Genomic DNA, 16,456 nt, shown 5'->3' with positions numbered 1-16,456 from the left:
AACTGCGGCAGCGATTGACTATATTCTGCGCAGTGAGAAAACCTGAAGACATTTTCAAGGTCCACCATTTCTTATTTCTTTTCAGTTGGGTCAAGTTTCTAAGCTCTCTTAATCTCCGTTTTCCAGCTAATGAAAAGAAAATAGTTTTCTATCGAGTCTCCAGGACTTCTGTGAGGGTCAAATGAGGTGAGGCAGGGGAAAGCGCTCACAGACACTTGTTAGAGTGTGAAATGTTTGCACCTGAGGCTGGTCGGGGCTCGGAGAGGAAGCCAGGTGTGGCTACCTGACGTCATTACCCGGATGGTCGGACACTTAGCATATTAGCCTTTTAATAGATAGATTAGCATGTCGACTGTACATATTCCTTTAACAACAACGCTGTAAATATTTGGTAAGTGAATTTCTTGAACTAATTAGCAGCACCGGGAAGCTGCCTTTGTGATAGGGGTAATCTTGAGGGTAGCTGGGGGTCCGCACCCCGAGGGCGGAGGCCTGAGGGTCAGGCTGCGAATCGGCAGCCCTGGTCCCCGACCACAAAGCAGGTCTATGCCGGGAGGACCGGGCATCGCCCCTTTAACCCGACTCTCACCGGCCCGGCAATTTCCGGGGCGGTGTCATTGCCCCTTTAAGAGCGGTGCGCCCGCCCCGCCCCCGAGGGCGGAGCTTCAGGGGACTTTAAGGGGCGGGCCGGCGGGCAGCGGGGTCTCCGGGGATCTGGGTCTTGTGGGCTCTCGCCGCGGGCCGCCATTGCTTGGCATCTCCCGAGGGGCCGCCCCCACCTCAGCCTCGCTCGGTCGCCGCTGCGCCGTCCTCCCCCAGGTAAGCGCGAGGCCCAGGCCCCGCCGCCCAGGCTCGCCCCACCCCCCGCACCCCTCAGCTCGGGCCCGTCCTCGCTCGCTCGGGGGCTCTGCGCTCGCGACCGGGGCTGCGGCCTCTAGCCGAGGACAGTATGCTCCTGGAGCCTCCCGGCCTGGCCGGCCCCACATTAAACCGCCCGGGAGGGGAGGGGCGGCGGCGACCAATGAGCAGGGCCCGGCGAGTTTCGAGCGTCCCGTGCGGCGCGGCGGGATCGGGGGCACCGGGGGCGAAGCGGGTGAAGGTGCGCGGGCCGCCTGGCCGCCCCGAGTGGCCGGCGGGGGTCGCGGGGGCGGAGGGGAGGGGAGCGGGGTCCGGGAGGGGAGCGGGGTCCGGGCGCGGAGGGAGGCCGCGCTGCCCGGCACCTGCGAGGGGGCGGCTTGCCGTCCAGCTGGCGAGGTGGGTGGGGCAGGTCCGGGGTTGGCGCGCCGGGAGCTCGTCACGGTCCCACGAGAAACCCGGGCATCTGGGCGCTCACTCTCGTTTGGCTGGAACTTAGGTCCCGGGGGTCGTGAGAGGCAGGTGTGGCCCGGACGACGCCTCCGGAGGACCCTCCCCGGTCGGGGCGGGCGAATGGCGGTCCTTCGGCTGTAAATGCGAATTGTATTGGTCACTGTCTCCACGTTTACCGCGTCTCAGGAATTCCAGAGACCCACGTCTCTTGGGGCATTTTAAATGAATATCAAAAGCATAACCCGGTTTCTAACATAACTAGCACGTGGTTGAACCCCGCCTAACACAGTGGGTTATTTGTGCATATAAACTAGTTTCCAGGGCTTTACTGTTTTTCTCTAGGTAAACGTCATTTAAAACGATATGTACAGTATGCCTTGTGTTGAATTATTCCCTTACAAATAAAAATCCTCTTACAGGAACGTATGTTGGGATTACCGGGACAGAAGATAGTCCTATGTTTACGGCACTTGCTGGGTATTGGTATATTGCTTTATTAAAAAGCAATTGCTTACCAAAGATTGTGGCCACCAGCCATGTATGAAAGTACACACAAACTTTTGAGTTTTGCATAGGCATAAACACTTAATTTAGGTAGCACAGGCAATTGGTATTTTTATGATTGTAAAGGAAACCCTTCTTGTTAGTTTACTGCCGAAAAATTGGAAACAGCTCGGCCATGATGTGAATGGATCCGAGTAGTTCCCTGTCCTGGTATCTTCGTGAGGGACGTGCCCAGTAACACAAGTAATTTAAACAATTGGGTGTTTAATTACAGTTTCTTTAAGGGTCATAAAGAAAAGGCTCAGGGTAATAAAAGGAGTCAGGAGTCAGGAATGTTTTTCTGAGGAAAAGACATTTCAGCCAGAAACCTGAAATTAGTCATGTGAAGTGGGAGCGGGCGGGGGAGTGGGAGCGGTGGGCAAGGAGCGTTCCTAACAGATGGAGCAGAAGGGGAGAGACTCGGGCGGGCGAAGCCAAAGGGGCACCCGAGCGGAACCAGCAGCTGGCGGTGCGCTGCCACTAGCGATCCAGCCAAGTGGAGGAGCTGGGCCAGGGAGCAAGGAAGGACATTGACCCTTCTAAGCAGGGGTCAGATTGGTGGTTGCAAAAAGTCAGCATGCAGAACGTGGGAGGTGGGTGTGGGAAACGCGTGAATATGGGGACATTTTTTTAACAAAATTGAAAAAACTCTTGACATCTTATGTTCTGATAGAAAATTTAACTACCAACATGACCCTCTCCAGAGATAATTTCACTTAACAGTTTGCATGTCCTTCTATTCCTTTTGTGTCTATAAGATATAATAAGTAAATATATATGTACGTATTCCACCTCAGTGTGGGATAAAACTATATTCCTTTTTCTCTTGATTTCATTTTTCACTTAAAATTTTGTTTGTGTCTAAGATCAACTGTATTTTAAAAACAGCTATGTTGGCCGAAACCGGTTTGGCTCAGTGGATAGAGCATCGGCCTGCGGACTGAAGGGTCCCGGGTTCGATTCTGGTCAAGGGCACGTACCTTGGTTGCGGGCACATCCCCAGTAGGAGATGTGCAGGAGGCAGCTGATCGGTGTTTCTCTCTCATCGATGTTTCTAACTCTCTATCTCTCTCCCTTCCTCTCTGTAAAAAATCAATAGAATATATTTAAAAAAACAAAAAACAAAACAGCTATGTTGTATGCCATTGTATGTACCATAATTTAACTACTTGCATGTTGAGGGACATATTTAAAGTTTTCTTAAGTTAATTATGTCCTGAAAAATCCTTGTTTCTACAACTTGAAGCACGTGTGGGACTATTTCTTTAGGATATCCCACCAGAAATAGAATTGCTGAGCGAAGGATATGCACGTTAAAACTTGGTTGTCAGATCCTCCTCCAAAGAGGACAGTCTTTTTTCCCCATATCCTTTTCCACACTGGCCATCTGTAAGTCTCTTGAATGACAGACAGTATCTTATTTTTTAAGTTTGGATTTTCTTGGTTAATAATGTTGAGGTTGAACATCATTTTAATGGATATTTTCATTGCCTATCACTTTTTGGAGCTTGTTTCTTCATATCTTTCCCATTTGTTTTTCTATTGGGCTTATCATAATGATTTGTGATAAATCTTAAATAAACTGCATGTTAATCTTTCAAAAATTTTTTCTGTTTGTTTTTTTTAGTGTACTATTTCCTTCTAGTATTCATTTCTTTCACTTTAAATCTTTAGTTCATCTGAAATTTATTTTCATGTAAGTTGCTTTTACGTTTTTGTAAGAAGAACGGATTTGTGGAATTGGTTTTTATAGTTCTAAGTACATAGTTATTGGAATTCTAAATCGGGAAGAAGCTGGGTTTTTTCTTAGCAGGTTAATTCTGTATAGTGAGTCTATTTTCAAGGTGTAGAAGTGAAAGTCACAAAACTTGTTTTATAATTCACTTGTTTTCTAGAAACCTCAAAGGTGTAGTACATTTTGAATATTCTTTTCCTTAAAAAACTTTATGAAAAAGTTCAAAATATACCGAAGTAGTCAGAAAAGTATAATAAACCACATGTACCCATCATCCAGCTTCAACAGTTATTGGCCAGTTATCTGGCCAGTTTGTTTAATTTCTATTCCCACTTCCTTGTATTATTTTAATGCAAATACTAGACCTCATATAATGCCTTCTATAAAAATATCAAAATGTATCTTGAAGAGATAAGGACTCAAATATAATCATTCAAGTTATTCTAAAAAATTTATAAAAATCACAGAAAATGTACCTGTATCTTTTCACATTTTCCTGATGAGAGTATAACTTTGAAATAACATTTTCGTAATTAAAAATTTAATACCTGAACCCAATCAAAGCACGGTGTTTAAGTTATATCTTTGCTGTGTATAGTATTCTCATTAACATAAAAGAGGACACATTTTAGGAGGTTAAAAAAAAACAGATAAGGACTTTTTAAAACATTTTTAATAATACTATTTTATCTAAAATAAAAATGGCAGTGATTCTTTTTAAAAAAATGTATTTTATTGATTTCAGAAAGGAAGGAAGAGGGAGAGAGAGATAGGAACATCAGTGATAAGAGGGAATCATTAATGATAAGAGAGAATCATTGATTGGCTGCCTCCTGCATGCCCCACACTGGGGATCGAGCCCGCAACCCGGGCATGTGCCCTTAACCAGAATCGAACCTGGGACCCTTCAGTCTGCAGGAGGACGTTCTGTCCACGGAGCCAAACCAGCTAGGACCAGTAATTCTTTAGTTATCTATCATAAACAATCCAGTCAGTGTTCAAATGTGTGTGTATATGATTTATATCCTTGGGAAGTTCAAATGACAACTGTCATGGCTTTGCCAGTTTACATAATTACATAGGAGTATGCCTACTTGTAAAAGGAGGATATAATCCTCAATTTATAGCTATTGAATTATTTTTACTATGTTGGTGTTTATGTTAATATTTCATATTTTATATTTATCATGTTTACAAATGCATCTAGTTTAAAGCATCAACTGGTTATGCAAGATTTGTTAATTTTATATGTGTATGTATATATAAAACAAAAAGTGTGTCTTAAAATTATTTTATTTTGGAATAATTTTAGACTGTGTTACACCGGTTCTCAACCTGTGGGTCGCGAACAATGAAAATACATCCTGCATATCAGATATTTACATTATGATTCATAACAATAGTAACATTACAGTTATGAAGTAGCAACGAAAATAATTTTATGGTTGGGGGTCACCACAACATGAGGAACTGTATTAAAGGGTCGCGGCATTAGGAAGGTTGAGAACCACTGGTAGAAGTTAAAACAGTAGTACAGAGTTCCCATATACGTTTCACCTAGCTTTCCCCAATGATAACATCAGACAACTAAAAAAAAAGATTATTTTAATTAGGATCTAAAATAGGTCCACACATTGTGATTGTTTGATATGTATTTTAAGTCTCTTTTAAACCGTACCTTTGCATCTCTTTATCTCCCCCTTGCTATTTGTTGAAAATGCTGAATTAATATTTTTGAAAAATACATTCATCCCGTATGCTTTGTTTGCATTTTCATTCACCTTTTTCTTTCTTTTTTTTTTTTAACCTGTGCTCTTTGATAATTTATTTCTAAAGTGAGTGTTTTACCTGAATGATGCTGTGATGTAGTAGAAAGAGAGACCAAGATTTGGAGTCAGAAAATCAGGGTTTGAGCCCTGTCTTCATTATTTACTAAATAATGGTCTTGGCCGCCTGGCTGGTGTGTCTCAGTGGTTGAGCTTCGATGTATGAACCAGGAGGTCACAGTTCAATTCCTGGTCAGGGCACATGCCCAGTTTGGGGGCTGGATCCCCAGTGTGGGGCGTGCAGGAGGCAGCTGATCGATGTTTCTCTCTCATTGATGTTTCTAACTCTCCCTCTCCCTTCCTCTCTGTAAAAATTCAATAAAATATATTAAAAAAAAATAATGGACTTGGCCAATGGTTTAATTTCTCTGACCCTGAGTTTACTCATGCAAATAAGATAGTACTTCAGGGAGTTTTTCTGAGGACTAAGTAAGATTATTTTATACTAGAGGCCCGATGCATGAAGATTTGTGCAAGAATAGGCTTTCCTTTCCCTGGCTACCGGCACTGGCTTCCCTCTGGCACCCGGGACCCAGGCCTTCGCTCTGGCCGCCGCCTTCCACCTTGGCTCCAGGCTGGAGCCGCCTTCCGCCCGCTCCAGCCTCCTCCGTGGCCACCGCCAAGAGGCCTGCCCTTGGTGGCTGGCCGAGGCTTGCAGGAGACTTGGCTTCCTTTGTCGCTGGGGCAACGAAGGAAGCCAGGCATCCCACCCGCTCCGGCCTGCTCTGTGGCTCCGTCTGGTGCCGCCATATTTGTTATGGAGTGATGGTTAATTTGCATATTACCCTTTTATTAGTATGGGTGATAAAGAGCTAATATGCTTATTAGACTGGACGGCAGAACGACCTTCCGGACGACCAGTGGGTGGGGGGCAGGGCCAGCGAGCCTGCTCCGCCAGGCCAGCCATGGGAGTCCTTGTGCCCCCCCTTCCGCGGAGGCAGCAGGAGAGGTCCGCAGCGTGGGTCCCATCCTGGTGCTGCCCCTTCCGCAGAGGCAGCCGGAGAGGGGGCGGTGCGGTGCGGTCCCAGAGCCTCCACAGAGACCGGATGGGGCACGACCGGGCACCTCAACCTCCCACGGCCCCTTCCCCAGCCAGCCTGGTCCCAGATCTCCCCTCCTCCCCCACCAGTGGGTGGAGGGCGGGGCCAGTGCTAAGGAGCAGTGAGCCCGGTTTCTGGTTGAGTGGCACTCCCCTCCCCCTGCTCATTCAGAAGCCGGGCTCCTGGCTGGCAAGTGCAGCAGTGGTGGTGGGATTCTCTCCCGCCTCTGTGGCAGGCGGCTGATAAGGAGCAAGGGGTCCTGGACTGCAAGAGCCCTGACTGTGAGAGGGATGTCTGTGTGCCAGCTTAGGCCCTATCCCCCCAGCAGGCGAACATCTCCCGAGGGGTCCTGGACTGCGAGAGGGTGCAGGCCAGGCTGAGGGCCCCCCCCCCCCCCGTGCACAAATTTCATGCACCTGGCCTCTAGTTTACTAAATATTTGTTGTACTTAATAATGAAATGTGCCAGGTGGCTCACTTGAATAAGTAGGAATTATTTCATCAAGGAGTTTACAGTAAGAGACAAACAGGTGAATAATTAAAATCTGATTAGTGAAGCAGGAAAATATTTTCAGGGTTTAGAACTAACTGTTTCTCAGGGGAGATGTAGGTAGAGTTGCTGAGTTAATAGGAATAAGGAGCGATTCTCTGACAGAAGTCTGGGATAACAAGTATGACCTTTCATAGGCAGCTGAAATGAGACTGGATAACAAGGTGCAAAAGGAGCAGTGCCTGAAAAACACACCTGGAGAGAGAGAGACTGGAGCCAGATGTTATTTATGGATGCTTAGTAAACTTGAAAATTTTAGTTATTTCCTTAGGATTTAAGCAGATGAATGTACAAATGACAAGTACCATGGCTTTTCCAATTTACCTAATTATGTTGGAATATCCATACATGTAATATGTGTATGTTGATAACTTTTAATTTATAGACATTTTTTTTATTTTCTTAATCCTCACCCAAGGATACTCTGGCTATTGACTTTTAGAGAGAGTGGCAGGGAAGGGGGTGGGGGGGGAGAGAGAGACAGACAGACACACAGACATGGATGTGAGAGAGACACATCGATTGATTGCCTCCTGTTCACACTCCTGCAGCTGGGGAACCTGCACCAACGTACATGCTATTGACAGGGAATTGAACCCATGACTCTTCGGTCTGTGGGCGAATGCTCCAAAAACTGAGCATTACCAGCCAGGGCAATAGATACTTTTTTAAAAAATGTGATAGTATTTATTTTAAGTTAGCTTTTATTTTTGTCAAGTTTATAGATGTTATCTAGTTGAGTCATCTAATGGAAAGGCTTCTTTTGAAAATCAGAATCCCTGAATTATCTCCCTCCTCAAGATAACCACTGTCACATTTTTAATAACATGCTGTTATTGCTACTTCTTGATTTTTAGTTTTAGGAATTATCTGTTGAATTCCTACTGGCAAGATGAGGAATTAGCTCTCTGTCCACACCTAGCTCTGCTATACCCTTCATTTAGATCTGGTTAGGTCAGTATTTAGTATTTATAATATTACTAGTAGCCCAGTGCACGAAATTCGTGCACATCAAAAGGGAATTAATTGCCCTAACCGGTTTGGCTCAGTGGATAGAGCATTGGCCTGCGGACTCAAGGGTCCCAGGTTTGATTCCAGTCAAGGGCATGTACCTGGGTTGCGGGCACATCCCCAGTGGGGAGTGTGCAGAAGGCAGCTGATCGATGTTTCTCTCTCATCGATGTTTCTAACTCTCTATCCTTCTCCCTTCCTCTCTGTAACAAATCAATAAAATATATATTTTTAAAAAAAGGGAATTAATTAGCAGAGATATTTTAATATTGCTATTTGCCCTTTAAAAAGGGAATTAATTAGCAGAGATATTTTAATATTGCTATTTGCCCTTTCTCTGTAATAGAAGTGTGAGAGATGAAAGGAAATTAGTAAAATGTATATGAAAATAATATATAAATTTATTAATAAACAGTAACAAAAGGATATAACAACAACAGAGGCATGATATAAAAATGACAAAAATATGATATGAAAACAACAAAAACATAATATGAAAACAACAGTGATGCAAACAATGACTGATAAAGTGATTAAACTTATTCTAATATCTCCCTGTACACCACATTAAGAGTGAAAACACTTTCAGAGTGCTTGACTAATTTCCCTTGTGATGAAGTATTTAGAACTTAAACTGTAACGTCACATGCTCTTCAAACTCGAGAGAAAGCAACATATAACTGACCATGTGTGAAAACGGGTTCAGGTAGGAATATGCCTACTTTGTCTAGAGTTTGTCCTTGTGATTTATTAATAGTCATCACAAATGCTGGCATCACAAGAAACTGTCGTCGAATCAATTTAAATGGGAGGCCAGTGTCAGATGGGGACAAATTAATTCTTGGAATCAGAACAACCTCTCCCTCTGCAGATCCTGTTAATACTTCAGCTTTGATAATGTTAGGTTGTAATCATTTGATAATAAATCTGGTACCATTACAAAGACCCCATTTACTATTGAGATTTCTCAATAGCGTGATGATTGTACCCACTTTCAATTTTAATTTATGACACGGCATTCCCGAAGGAGTAATACTATTAAGAAATTCGATGGGAAAATTTTCCTTTTCAGCATCATCTGTGGAATCAATGGAATCATCACTCAAATATGTGTGAAAATCTTCATCAAGTATATCCAAATTTTCTTCATTTAATTTTTGAACATGCTCATTTTTTGGACAAAGAATTGCACGTTGAGATATATTTTAAATATCTCAAGCAGTGGTTCTCAACCTTGGCTGCACATTAGAATCACCTGGGAATATTTTTTAAATCCTGATTCCTGGGCCTCATCCTCCAGAAATTGTTTCTTTGTTATGGGGTGGGGCCACAACATTAGTAACAAAGAAACAGAATTTCTGGAGGATGAAGCCCAGAAATCGGGATTTTAAAAAGATTCCCAGGTGATTCTAATGTGCAGCCAAGGTTGAGAACCACTGATCTATAGATTAGTATTTCCAAAGGTAGCTTCAATAATAGATCCATTACAAATCATTTTACTTCCATGTTCCGCTCCAAGGGAGGGTTCCTGCCTGAAACCTCTCCCTGAGGGCGGGTTCCTGCCTGAAACCTCGCCCTCCAGAAAACAGCTGGGGGAGGACACAGCCATTTCCAAGACAACCCCATAGGACTGACTTCCTTCCAGTTGGTCACGCTTCTGGCTGTGATGTTACACCCAGGGTTTTTATATAAGTAGATGATTAAATTATTGGCTGAGCCATGTAGTATACTGTGATTACTTTCCTTTTTTTTACACAACTTCCTGTTTTCTCTGGAATGAATAATTGTCTTTTTTTGTTTGTTGGCTTAGTTATATGTATTTATTTTTCTCAAACTCTTAGTTTTGTAAATTCAAACATTAGGTTAACATGGTAGTTTTTATGGTATTCCCATTTTATGTGTATTATATTTTTTAAATTACTAATACCCATTTTTATTAACTTTAATGTTCTTAATAGAGATAAGGAACAAAGTAACATTAATTTGATATTATAAAGAATTGTTTATATTAAGTAGCAGTTTAAAATCTGTAACTAATAATGGAATATTTGATAAAAACATATACTTGAAATATATTTGTATTTTAGTTGAAAAAAGTGATTATTTTTTATTTTTATTATGGAACCTCAGAAGATAAATGGAACTTCTTAGGATCATTATCATCAAAGGATACCTTAGAGAAGTGGTTCTCAACCTTCTGGCCCTTTAAATACAGTTCCTCATGTTGTGACCCAACCATAAAATTATTTTCGTTGCTACTTCATAACTGTAATGTTGCTACTGTTATGAATCATAATGTAAATATCTGATATGCAGGATGATATAGGCGACCCCTGTGAAAGGGTCGTTTGACCGCTAAAGGGGTCGCGACCCACAGGTTGAGAACTGCTGCCTTAGAGTATAGCAAGCATGTCAAACTCAAAGGCTAAAACGGGCCAAATACACAAGGTTTAAGTTTATGTGGGCTGCAAAACAACAAAAGCTTCAATTTTCATAGAAACACAGATTTATATCAATAGAGACATGCTGAATACAAAGGCTGAAATAAATGAATAATTGTTAACACAAAATAGAACAGTTTAATAAAAATTAATATTTTTTTCTTGAACATTAACTTACCAGACACTGAATAACTGCACAAATTAATAATGTAATGCAAATAAACCTATTTTTGTTCTCCAAAAGCGAAATATTTCCTGTTGCGCACACCAAACAAATCAGTACAAGACTAATGACGTGGCAATCGGCTACTAAAATATTTGCTGCTAGTATTAGTGGAGAGAAATGGTGCGACTGCGTGTAAGGCGTGTAAGGGAAATGAATGCAACACGATTATAGTAATCAGTCATTAGCAGAAGTTGTAGTTCGTTATTAATAACTAGAGGCCAGGTGCATGAATTTGTGCACTGATGGGGTCCCTCAGCCTGGCCGGTGATCAGGGCCAATTGGGGCATGGGAGGTTGGCCAGGGGAGGGGCCTTGGGAGGTTGGCCGGCTGGATGGCCAGGGGGAGGAGGCACGGGAGGTTGCCTGGCCTGGGGAGGGTGGGGAGGGCTTGCGGGAGGTTGGCCGCCCTTATCAGAGCCATCGGGCCAGCCGGCCAGGGGGTGGGGAGGTTGGCTGTGGGAGCGCACTGACCACCAGGGGCTAACTCTGCGTTGAGCGTCTGCCTCCTGGTGGTCAGTGCGCATCATAGCAACTGATCAACTGGTCATTCGGCCATTTGGTTGCTTAGGCTTTTATATATATAGACTAGAGGCCTCGTGCATGGATTCGTGCACCAGTGGGGTCCCTTGGCCTGGCCTGTGCCCTCTCGCAATCTGGGACCCCTTGGGGGATGTCAAACTGCTGGTGTCGGCCCGATCCCCACAGGCCAGGCCAAGGGACCCCACCGGTGCACGATCAGAGCCGGGTGGGGCCGCGGGAGGGCTCCAGGGCATGTCCAGTCCATCTCACCCAGTCCATATCAGCTGGACTCCAACAGCAAGCTAACCTATCGGTCGGAGTGTCTGCCCCCTGGTGATCAGTGGGTGTTATAGCGACTGGTCGAACGAATTGTTGAACACTTGGCATATTAGGCTTTCATTATATAGGGTTATATATATAACAGGATATTATAAAAATTAACTAACAAAATTTTTATTAAAACATTTCTTACATATCATTACATTGGCTGGGCCACGGATTTGACACGCTTGGTGTATGGCATTGCCTCCTAATGTTTGTGGGGATATGGCTATAATTTAGTGATCCAAAAGACCTGATAAACTTCATAAATGTTTGCCCTCTCCTACCAGATCAGCTCCTTATCAAATAGTCCACTATGTTTAGAAATGCTGTAAGCCATAATTCTATTTTATATAAAGTCTTTAAAAACTTTGAAGTGGCCAGTTTTAATTAGTTTTTCAAATTTACTTTACCAGGAGCCCTCTTAAATAACATATTTACGAATGGCCACAGAACTTTACTAAATAACACCATTTTTCTAACTGCAAATTCAGGATCCTTCTGATATCTTTTTCTCTCCTGTTTTATAGTGACAAAAATGCTGAGATTCTTCCGTAGAACGCTTGGGCGTCGGTCAATGCGCAAACATGCTGAGAAGGAACGACTCCGAGAAGCTCAACGAGCTGCCACACACATTCCTGCAGCTGGAGATTCTAAGTCCATCATCACGTGTCGGGTGTCCCTTCTGGATGGTACTGATGTTAGTGTGGACTTGCCGGTACGTAGGTCTCACTGACCTGCAGTTCTATATGAGATCACTTTCTTCATTTGAGCTTTCTACTTGATAACTTCCTGGGGGAATAGATAATAAGGGTTAGTGTGGATCAGGCACTGTAATGTACAGGTACATATACCAGGTAACCTTAGGAACCTGGCCTGATAGTATTTATCTGGAATTAGTGGCCGTTACTTAAACGTTTAAATGATAGGGCAGTTATTGGTGCGAGTTATTTATGTGTGTGTGTTCTTTACAATGGTAGTATATAGTGTACTCCAGTGGATTTCTCACAATGCTTGTTGAGCAATTATTAAAGCAATGAAAATCTTTGGGAACCAGAATGATACTTACATGCATATTGTAAGACTTTTATTTCTTTTATTTAAAGACTTTTATTTCTCTTCTGCAGTTTTTAAAACATTCTTTACCTTCCTCAAAACAAATACTTCTCCTGTGGTATGCTTGCAGAAATTGTAATGAAATGAAGTGAGAAAAAGGACTTGCTTTATATTCCTCAGTTCTGACTGCCTGTCTTTTTGCTCCTGAAGTCTTTTGCTGGGGAGGTTTTTCATACACTGTGATCCTTATTTCAAGACAGGGTATTGTAATTATATTCAAATTTCGGGTAGATTTTTTTTTTTTAATCCTCACCTGAGGAGATTTTTGCATTGATATATTTTTTTTTAGAGAGAGGGAAAGACAGAGAGAATCATCAATGTGAGAGAAACACATTGATTGGTTGACTTCTGCACAAGCCCTGACCAGGGGCCGAGCCAGGGAGGAACCTACAGCCGAGGTACGTGCCCTTGACTGGAATCAAACCCGGGACCCTTCAGTCCACAGGCCAATGCTCTATGCACTGAGCCAAACTGGGTAGGGCTGGGGAGATTTTCTTTACAGTTATGAATAATCCTAACTCACAGTGTGAAATAGTCCAAAATATTTGAAAGGGATTAACTTATTCCTTACAGGCGGTTTTTTACTAATGGCAAATCTCTTTCTTCACTTTATCCTGCATTGCAAGAATACACTGTAAAGTCTGTGATTTGATGAGAGAGAGCATCATTGGATGTTCCACAATGTCTCCCCTCCCTACAAACTCAGTACACATTCATTTACCCAAAATAAAAATTTTTAAGGTCTTTTTGTGAGAGGTAATAGCCTGGTTGCTGCAACAATATGTTAGTGGAATAACTCGGGAAGTCCACAAACTCAGAGTGAGAGATTGGATAGTTTGTTTAAATGAATATTGTGATTATTGAATTATTTAGAATGTACTAAGTATGTACATTATACATTTTTAAAATATTGGAATATAAAATTAAAGACACAGGATTTCTTAGTGTTTTAAAGTCATTATTATATATATTAACTTTTACATTATACTTGACATTTTTAGGGTTTTTGATTTTAGAAGACTTTAAGACATTTAAATTTTCTTTCTGTAAGGGCTTCTTGAAGGTTTGTCAGATATTGCAATATGTGATACTTTATGAGGGTAGTTTTCATATTTATTTCTTACTGATAAATATCTTAAGATTTTTGTGTACTATTCTGTTAAAATATCATTAGGTGTGTGGTGAAAAGCTTGAGATTGCTGTGTAAGAGACAGGAAATAAATTTCTTATTACCTAATGTTTGAAGTATGAAGTCTCATGGTTATTAATGGAGATGCTGGTACTAGGAAAGTAGAATTTGTAGGAGCTTTTAAAGAAGGCCGTGTATTGTGGAGAAGAAACAGCACTGGGTTTTAAAGCAGTGGAACAAATGGCTGGTGACTGGTATAGAATGGTTTCCTGTGCTTGGTATGCTCAGGGGGGTGTATGTGATGCTTGGCCAAGGCCAGAAATGCAAGCTGGCTCTCATGCAGGCAATTGCAGTGAAAAAGCCAAGTGTTTTAGATTTGACTCTTTGTGGAACTAGAACAATTACCTTTTCAGCTCTGCAGGTGAAATCCTAGAGTTAGTAAACTAACTCTAGATGCTTGCATGGATATAAAATGAGCATTGTTCTGCCAGCTAAACTGCTTCACTAAAAGGAAAAATAGGCCAGAGGAATATTAATTTCTGAGAAGAAAGATCTTCCCTTTTTCTGATTTAGCTTCTCAACCAGTCTAGTATGATTCTGAAAAAAGGTTTAGAATTGATTTTGGAAATTGAAGGAAGCACATATTTATTCCCATTAGGATTAGGGTCACTAGTGATTGTTGCAAGCCAGAATGGAATTAAGATGATTGAGCAGGCAATATGTAAGGGATTATTTGTGATTAAAGTAGGGTAATTTAAGTCTATGGACTTCAAATTAGTATGTAGAAGTATTAATGGTCAATTTCTTCTTTCTGTTCTCCTATTGTCTCAAAACTGGGGTTGGAGGCTTACATACCTTCTGCTTCCTTCTTCTTTTTAAAGAACTAATACAGTTTTAATGCCTTTCAGTGAATGAGAGAAACATCAGATAGAAATTTCTATCTGATTTTAAAATTTTCTCTTTGGAAATGCCACAGTAACTCCTTTGATTTATGAGTTTAGTACTGCTTAGTAAATAGCCTGTCTTTTAAAACTCTCCCCTAAATTTTAAGTTAATAGGATATATTTGATTAACTGATAGATAATAATTTTATATACCTACTTTGCTGATATAGATGCTCAAGTCTTTAAATTATATAGACCATGTATTATTATTATACCTTAAATAAGTGAGAAAACATCTTATGTGCACAAATTGAAATACTTAACATTGTTAAGATGGCAATATACCCCAAACTGATCTATAGATTCAACATAATTCCTACCAGAATACCAGCTGACTTATTGGTAGAAATTGACAAGTTGATTTTAAAATTCATATGCATTTGCAAGGGACCCAGAGTAGCCAAAACAATGTTAAAAAAGAACAAAGTAGAAGGACTCATATTTTCCAGTTTTAAGACTTACTGTAAAGCAATGGTAATCAAGGTGGTGTCCTCCTGGTACAAGGATAGACACACATAGATCAGTGGAACAGAATAGAGAACCCAGAAATAAATCCATAAAACTGATTATTTGCTACTTGACAGGGTTGCCAGAACCATTCAGTGGCAGCAAGGATATTTTTTTCCACAAGTGGTGCTGGGAGAACTAGATAGCCAGATGTAAAAGAATGAAATTAGGACCATACTTCACACCATATATAAAAATTAACTTAAAATGGGTCAAAGACTTAAACAACTAAGACTATAAAATAAAACTCTTAGGAGAAAATATAGTGATAAAACTTCATGTCCTTAGATTTGACAACAGTTTCTTAGATATGTCATCAAAAACGTGAACAACAAAAGGAAAAATAAATTGGACGTTATCAAAGTTAAAAGTTTTTGCACCTCAGCGGACACCATTAAGAAAGTAAAAACACTCACAAAATGGGAGAAAGTGTTTGCATAATTTTATATCTTAAAAGCACTTGTATTCAGTATATATCAAGAATTGTTATAACAACAATAAAAAGATAAATTATCCAGTTTAAAAATGGGTAAAGGATCTGAATGGCCATTTCTCCAAATAGAATATATAAATGATCAATAAGCACATGAAAAGATGCTTGACATCATTAATCATCAGAGAAATTAAAACCACAGTGACATACTACTTCACACCAGTTAGGAAGGCTAAAATAAAAAGTCAGATAATAGCAAGTCTTGGTGAGGATGTGGAGAAATCTGAAAATTGCTTCCATTTTTTGGCAGAAATGTAAGGTGGTGTGGCTGATTTGGAAAACAGTGGCAGTCCTCAAGTGTTTTGAGAGATATTCTTTGAAATGTCAGATTTGTTAGATTAAGCATTATTATTACTAGAGGCCCGGTGCATGAAATTCATGCAAGGGGTTTCCCTCAGCCCAGCCTGCACCCTCTCCAATCCTGGACATCCCTCTCATAATCCTGGACCACTGGCTACTAATCGCTCACCTGCCTGCCTGCCTGGTTGCCCCTGACTGCCTCTGCGTGCCAGCCTGATTGCCCCCAACTGCCCCCCACTGCTGGCCAGGTCGCCCCCAACTGCCCACTCCCTGCCGGCCTGGTCACTCCTAACTGTCCCCCCTAGCGGCCTGATCACCCCTTACTGCCCGCCCTGCCAGCCTGGTCACTCCCAACTGCCTCCCCCCCGCTGGCCTAGTCGGTCCTCTCTGGCCCCGCTGGCGGGGTGGTGTAACAAAAGAAACCACCCATACCTTTTTCGAGTTAGAAA

The 16,456-nt window shown here is 41.8% G+C and overlaps 1 protein-coding gene across 6 annotated transcripts in view; it reads left to right on the top strand.

The window, feature by feature from the left end:
• The first annotated feature begins 260 nt into the window (after positions 1-260).
• EPB41L5 (erythrocyte membrane protein band 4.1 like 5) overlaps positions 261-16,456 on the top strand; it is a 165,307-nt gene continuing 149,111 nt past the window's right edge. For 2 of the 6 annotated variants that reach the window (XM_014464388.2, XM_023762501.1), the window contains exons 1-2: positions 262-819; positions 12,049-12,236. In XM_014464388.2, the coding sequence (XP_014319874.1) occupies positions 12,057-12,236 (180 nt within the window). In that variant the 5' untranslated portion in view covers positions 262-819; positions 12,049-12,056. Of the gene's footprint in view, positions 820-12,048; positions 12,237-16,456 lie in introns of all 6 variants that reach the window. The other 4 variants (XM_023762502.1, XM_014464387.2, XM_006098804.3 and 1 more) reach the window with 4 other exon arrangements.

The sequence above is a fragment of the Myotis lucifugus genome, unplaced genomic scaffold (assembly GCF_000147115.1).
Source record: "Myotis lucifugus unplaced genomic scaffold, Myoluc2.0 scaffold_247, whole genome shotgun sequence".
Taxonomy (NCBI): Eukaryota; Metazoa; Chordata; class Mammalia; order Chiroptera; family Vespertilionidae; genus Myotis; species Myotis lucifugus.
The sequence above is the reverse complement of the archived record's forward strand: the minus strand, read 5'-3'. Positions and strand labels throughout refer to the sequence as shown.